At 39.2% G+C, this 6,776-nt stretch overlaps 1 protein-coding gene across 1 annotated transcript in view; it reads left to right on the top strand.

Moving 5' to 3' along the window:
- Positions 1 to 6,533, top strand: part of ZFAND1 (zinc finger AN1-type containing 1) — a 7,394-nt gene extending 861 nt beyond the window's left edge. The window contains exons 2-8 of the mRNA XM_014307798.2: positions 1,023 to 1,065; positions 2,311 to 2,350; positions 2,678 to 2,805; positions 2,891 to 2,982; positions 3,780 to 3,904; positions 5,735 to 5,890; positions 6,034 to 6,533. Coding sequence (XP_014163273.2) covers positions 1,023 to 1,065; positions 2,311 to 2,350; positions 2,678 to 2,805; positions 2,891 to 2,982; positions 3,780 to 3,904; positions 5,735 to 5,890; positions 6,034 to 6,204 — 755 coding nt within the window. The 3' untranslated portion in view covers positions 6,205 to 6,533. The remainder of the gene's footprint in view (positions 1 to 1,022; positions 1,066 to 2,310; positions 2,351 to 2,677; positions 2,806 to 2,890; positions 2,983 to 3,779; positions 3,905 to 5,734; positions 5,891 to 6,033) is intronic.
- The last annotated feature ends 243 nt before the right edge of the window (positions 6,534 to 6,776 follow it).

Here is a 6,776-nt window from a genome sequence, read left to right as displayed (position 1 = left end):
CGGGGATGGTGGGCCGGGGTCAGTGGGCCGGGGTCGGTGCGGGGTTGCGAGGGGTGTCCCCCCGTTAGGTGAATGCTCTGTGCTGCTCCAGCCCTGCACGGTCCAGTGCCAGTGCCTGTCACCTCAGTTGCCTCACTGGGTGGTTAACAGCCCGCTTGCCCCTTCCTCACACTTGGTGCCTTCAGTGATCTCGGAGAGTGTGACTGGAAATGAAACCTCTCAGAAAGAAGCAGCAGAACCGCCCGTACCGAAAACTTTCTGAGGGACCACTCGGAGATGAGGGGATCGAGATGATCGTGACCTGAGCTGCGTGGTCCAGTTGCGTGGTGGTCTGTCAGCATAAAATCCGAAGGACTGAGGAGCAGAGTAGTAGACTGGACCTGGCATTTGCTGCCATTAATGATGTGGTGGAGTTCGGCAGACAGTGATGAGATTTTATGTGTAAGAATTTATGTGGTAGGCAGGGGATGTGTACAGAGGCTTAGAAAGTGTGTGCAGTTTTAATCACCTAAGGACAGTATGTATGATATCATGTGAAGAAGGAGCAAGATCATTATCACTGTCCAGTGGAGGAGATGCTCTCCCTTCCAAAGAGCCAGCATCGCCTCCAGTTGGCAGCCCATTAAAAAAAATGTAAATCATCCACTGTCAGTAAACAGTGTTCTGAGTGGTCTTGCAATAAATTCAGTTTTTAACATAACTAGTAATTTTGATGGCTAACCATATGTTCCAGTTTCATAGCTTGATATTGAAAAAAACCCTGAATTTAAAGCCTAATTCCAATTTCTGGAATGTATATAAATATAATTTACCTGCTCATATATTTTTCTGTAATATTAATTAGGGGAGTTCACAAAAGCCACTTCTAGCTAAAGTGTGGATGCAGTTGCTAAGTATTCTTATAAATATACCTACCCTGTGATGTTGGTAAGCAAAAGTTAATCATGTGAAAATTAAGCCAGAAGCTATTAACAAAACAACAACCATGTTGTCTTAACTGAAAACTAATCTCTTTGTTTCAGATTTTCTTCCTTTTGTATGTGATGGCTGTTCAGGCATCTTTTGGTAAGTTCATAGAATCACAGAGTACCTTAGGTTGAAAGGGTCCCACAAGAGTCAACAAATCCAACTCCCTACTCCTCACAGGACTAAAACTAAAGCATGCTACTACGTGTCATTCAGACAATCCTTGAACTCCAACAGGCTTGGTGCCATACCACTTTCTTGGGTAGCCCAAGTTCCAGTGCCCAACTACCCTCTCTAAGAACCTTTTCCCAATGTTCAACCTGAACTTCCCGTGACACAGCTTCTTTCCATTTCCTCATGTTGTATGCTTGGTCACCAGGATTTCCTCATCCCAGGTGAAGAATCCTGCACTTGCTCTCATTAAATTTCATACAGTTGGTGACTACGCAGCTCTCTAGTCTATCAAGAATCTCTCTGTGCTCCACCCTCAAGGGAGTTGACAGCTTTTCCTGGTTTAGAATGGTTGGCAACCATAACATGTATCCAGATAATTTATAAAAATACTAAAGAGCCCTGACACTAAAATTGAGTCCCGGCTAACTCCACTGTCCACCAGATTGAAGGAATTGCATTAACTGTGACTCTCTGAGCCCAAACCATCAGCCATTTGCTCACCCATAGTACTACAGACTTGTCTAGCTGTGTGCTGGACCTTTTTGTCCAGAAGAACGTTCTGAGAGGCAGTGTCAAAAGCTTTGCTAAAATGCAAAACACCACATCTGCTGGCTTCCTAGTGTCAACTAAATGAGTGGCCTTGTCACAAAAGGAGGTGGCTGATTATGTTTTCTTCTTGAAAAAATTTTGAGGTTTCTTGCATGAAATGAGAGCCTGCACTTTGATTTACACTTCAGATTAGCAGAGGGCGGCTGAGAGAAACTCAGAGATTGGGGGCAGATTTCACTTCTAACATATCAGAAGCCTTCAAGGGATTTCTGCCATTATGGAAGAATTTTGAAAATCCATTAAAACAGAGAAGCTCTGGTTGCTTTGAACTGAACTCTTAAGCATGCTAATGTCTTCATTCTCTTGAAATGGTTTGTTTCTCTTGAAGCATAAGTTCCAAAAGCTAAATGTTTTACATTTTGAGAAAGAATATGATCTATCCATTCAAGAAGTGAAATGCATAGGATAGAACAAACTTTGGAGAAGATTCATTATATGATTGAAGGTTTTCCATGATAAAGCTTGTCAGATTACTCTTTAAATACTTAAATGTTTTCACAAGCAAGTCTTTTTTCCTGGAACATTGATAACAGTGTGATATTTTCTTCTTTTTCCACAAAGCCTTCAGCACAGGAGCCGGGATGCTCATGGGTGTTCTGAGGTAATCTAATAATATATGACAGCCTTAAATTAAAATTCCATGCAACTTAGCTGTGTGTTTTCAGACTAGATGAATGCATATGGTATATAAGTATGAATTATTTAACTCAGAATGTGAAGGACTTAAAAAATGAATCTACTCTTTTTCTTCCTCTCAGAAGTAAATTGACTTTGAGTAGCATAACAGTTCTTTTTCAGCCTCTGAGCTAAACATAACCAGGGCAGAAGTAGAATGGAGAGCTAGCACAGATCTTTGAGAAAGCTGGGTTGGTAACATATATCTGTAGTATCTGTTTATTTACACAAAATGCTTTGTACTTACTCCTAGGTGAATATAAGAAACAGTTCCGTGAAACCTGATCAGCACAGATCTTACCCATGCTCATACAAGGACTGCAATGGAAAGGAGCTTTTGCCAGTGTTATGTCCTTACTGTGACAAACATTTTTGTCTCCGGTGAGTGGAACAGAGTGTTTAAACATCAATATTCATTTAATAATGTATGGAAAACACAGTTGAAGTTTTACTTTGTTGTTTACAGACATCGTCATCAATCAGACCATGAATGTGAGAAGCTGGACACACCGAAACCTCGAATGGCTGCCACCCAGCAGCTCGTTCAGCATATCATAGGCAAGTACAGAGGCATATATATTCTTTGTGTTTTATTTTTTTCAGAATACTATTTGAGTTTCTGACCTCCATTAAGGGGTCAGGTTTGACCAAATAAGAAGAAAGGGTGGGAATTCCTTGGTTAAATAGCCCTAAACTTGCATGTCAACATTCAATACTGTTCATCTAAACTGAGCCAGAACAACAGTACAAGGAGCATCTCTAAAGAATAAATAGGGCGCAGGTTTCTTTCAGAATTATTGTCTTGTTGTCATTCTACAAGTATTATACTATAATTAATTGTATCTAGCCATTATTTTTTATGTATTAATGCATGTGCAAATAATGCAGTTGTGTTGGATGTACATGTCAATCTGCTGGGATCACACCCACACAATCAAGATGCCCAGAAAAGTCTGGTTCTACCATGTAATGTTTTGCAGGTTTTAAACAAGCTCTAGAATGGGAAAGAGAATAAACAGCACTACCCAGCTGGACAGTGGGGCTATGTGTAGAAGGGAGGACCTGAAATGTTGCCGTATGAATGCTGTGATGGCCACAGGTGTAGAAACTCCAGAATTTGTATCTATTTTGCAGCTTGTGTTTATATGGTGATAATGTTCACCTTTCAATGTAAAGGAATTCTGCTAGCACTAAAAATGCTGATACATGACTTTGGGAAAATATGAACAGACACAAAAAGGGATGGGATCCCTGACAATACAATGAGACCCAACAGACTAAGTGGGTCTATGTCATATAATATGCTCAGGAAACTGTCAGAATGATGACACTAACAGGAATAATATTGTTCTCAGATTCTAAAAAGAGTGACAAAGTGAAAAGCAAAAAACGGAAAGGAGCAAAAAACAGTGAGACAGCAGCAAAAGTGGCATTAATGAAACTGAAAATGCACGCATGTGGGGACAAGTCCTTGCCTCAGGTCAGTGATGTTTGTTTTCAATAATTGAATTCTCAAAGGAACTGGAAAGATTACTAAATTGTTTGATCTTCATCAAGTTACCTCGGTTCCTTGGTTTTGGATTTAATTTTTCAAGACCACAACCCCTGAAATGTACATTTCAGCCTGGTAACCAAAAGCAATCTTACTAGTCTTATGTCTGTTATAAGACATCTGTGTGGAGCTTGGAACAGTGGAATCAAATTCTCTTACTTCATGGCAGAAATGCCTGCCACATGGCTCTCACATAGTACGGCAGGGACAAACAGAGTCTTTTGGGGATTCTTGGCAGAAAGATGACAGCACTAAGTTTATTAAATTGTATTATTTTAGCAGAATTTGATGATCAGCAGGGCATAGAATTTCATTATTAGACTAGAACAGGATTTCTGGAATCACTGTAGCACAATTTTGTAAGTAGTGCAGCACAGAATTTTATAGCCCATCTTAGCTTGTGGTTCCTTATCACCTGGACCTTTTTTGCAGATAGTGTCAAATCTTAATACTTGTCTAGCAATATCAGTATTTCAGATCATCTAGCCTTGAAACATGTAATTGCTTGGTTTCTCCACCAAGACTGAATTCATATGTTGGGGCATTGCAGTGGACAATGTAGTCTTATCATAAGAATGTGCCTTAAACATTTGAGTTTGCTAATTTTGAGAGTGTAGCGGGATGAGTATGCCAACCTAGATTGGTACCAAGATGTTTCAGGTGCAGATTCAGCTACTCACCCAGAATTGGCACCTGAAGATTGAGGGTGTTGTGTATAAACAAAAACCATTTGTATGTGTAAAAAACCCATCTGAGAAATTATTTTCATAAACTGCATAGCATGATTATCATCCCACTCATGAAACAGGGAGGAAGGAGGTACAGATAACCTTCAGTACAATACTGTGGGTACTGTGATCATCTTTTTACAGCTGAAGTTTCTACAAAGGTAAAGTGATGATTCCTTGGGCATCCTCCAGGTTTGTTCAGGCCAAAAAATCTGTCCAAGTTTCACTCATTTCCTAAAATAATAAGAAATTACCCATTCTTGGGAATTATCCAAACTTCTGTGAAGGCAAATGGAGTCCCCATCTAGAAACAGTTTTTCATGTGCCCTTTGCTTTGGGAGTTAGTAAAGGGACAGACAGGTATTTTAAACTTCATAATGGTAGTAGTTAATAAGAATATTGTCACCCTGAAAAAAGAGAAGGTCTGACACTAGGGGGTTTATTAGACATTTTACTGTTGGAAAGCAGGAAAATTAGCTTCTTCCATTGGGCATCTGGTGGGTGTCTAGTGGTTATTTTAAACATCAAACAGCTTTAAGTAGGGCTTTACCTCATTTTCCCATGAGGAAACTTTGCCCTTGAGCTCATTTTAGTGGACCATTCCATTTCTTGACTGCACCATTACTTTGAGGACAGGTTGAACACCCAGGAAACTCCATGACTGTCCTAGGATTTCTGGATTTTTTTCTTTCTTTTTAATGAATGTCATTGTCAGACTACACAGTAGAGGGCATGAGACTGTCAGCAAACTGTTGATTAAATCCTGCCAGAGTGGTAAGACCATCAGCTTTACCACAAACAAAAGCTTTCCCTAAGCCTTCCTTATTTTATCTCCAGTTAGGGTGTAACACCACCCCTCGGGTGTTCAAGGGACAAGTCCAACATAATTAATTTGCCAAGTGAACCAGGGGGCTTATTTCCTGCCCACAATCCATTTGGTCCCCAGAAAAGGTGACCTCCTGTGTAAGGCCCTGGCATTGAGTCTTCATCAATTGTTTTAATGTTTGTCTTATTTTTCATCTTTTTCTAGACAGAAAGAATTTACTTTCAAGTATTTTTACCAAAAGGGAACAAAGAGAAAAGCAAACCCATGTTCTTTTGCAGTAAGTGGAGTATTGGCAAAGTAGTAGATTTTGCAGCTTCCTTAGCAAGCCTTAAAAATGACAACAACAAATCAACATCCCAGGTAAGTCAGCAATAACAAACATTTTCCAGGTTGTTGCATTTTGGTTCTGGTTTTTCTTTAGCCTTTTGAGCCTCTCCCACCCCACTTCTTTCACCTTGGATAGGCAAATCTTGGTGTTAATTTCTGTCCCATTTGTCTTACAGAAACTGAGATTATGCCATACTGCCTCTGGAGAAGCCTTGCCATTTGAGCACACACTGGAAACATGGCTATCTGATAAAGACTATCCACTGTACAATGGAGGGAATATAATTCTGGAGTATCTTGATAATGATGTTCTATTTATAGAAGATACAGAATCCTACTTTAGTTAGTCAGTAAATTTCCACAAGAAAAAAAAAATGCTGTATTTTTTAGAAGCATGGTATTAAAGCAAGTCCAGTTTTCTTTTTAAATCACTGGTATGCCAGAATGTCTTCTTTTGTAAAGACACAATTGCCATCAATTTCTCAATTGCTTGACTGACAGAAGAACTGTGTCCTCAAAGGAAAATTATAATAACTAGTATTACCAATATTCACATTCTAGAATAAATTCTTGCTCTGTTGAGCTGTATTATGTCAAGAATTTTTTCTTAAATTTGCTATTTATTTTTGTGTAAGTGGTGGGGACAGTATGTCTTAATAAATAATGAAAATATAAACTTGCAGTACGACAGTTTTCTGAAGGAAAGAAACATACTGTGCTAATGCAGCATCTTTTCTACATCTACACAAACAGATTTGATTGCATTTGGCAACCAGCACTGTCCATACACCAGGTTCACATTTTCTTCTTGTAATAGTTTAATGATATTTAGGAGGAAAGCTTTATGAAGCAAAAGTAAATTCACTCAGGTGTCTTCCTGATTGTAAATCTTATTGTGTGATTAGGTGAGGGATAAAAG

This window comes from Geospiza fortis, unplaced genomic scaffold (genome assembly GCF_000277835.1).
Source record: "Geospiza fortis unplaced genomic scaffold, GeoFor_1.0 scaffold7, whole genome shotgun sequence".
Lineage (NCBI taxonomy): Eukaryota > Metazoa > Chordata > Aves > Passeriformes > Thraupidae > Geospiza > Geospiza fortis.
This window is presented reverse-complemented; position numbering and strand designations above follow the sequence as displayed.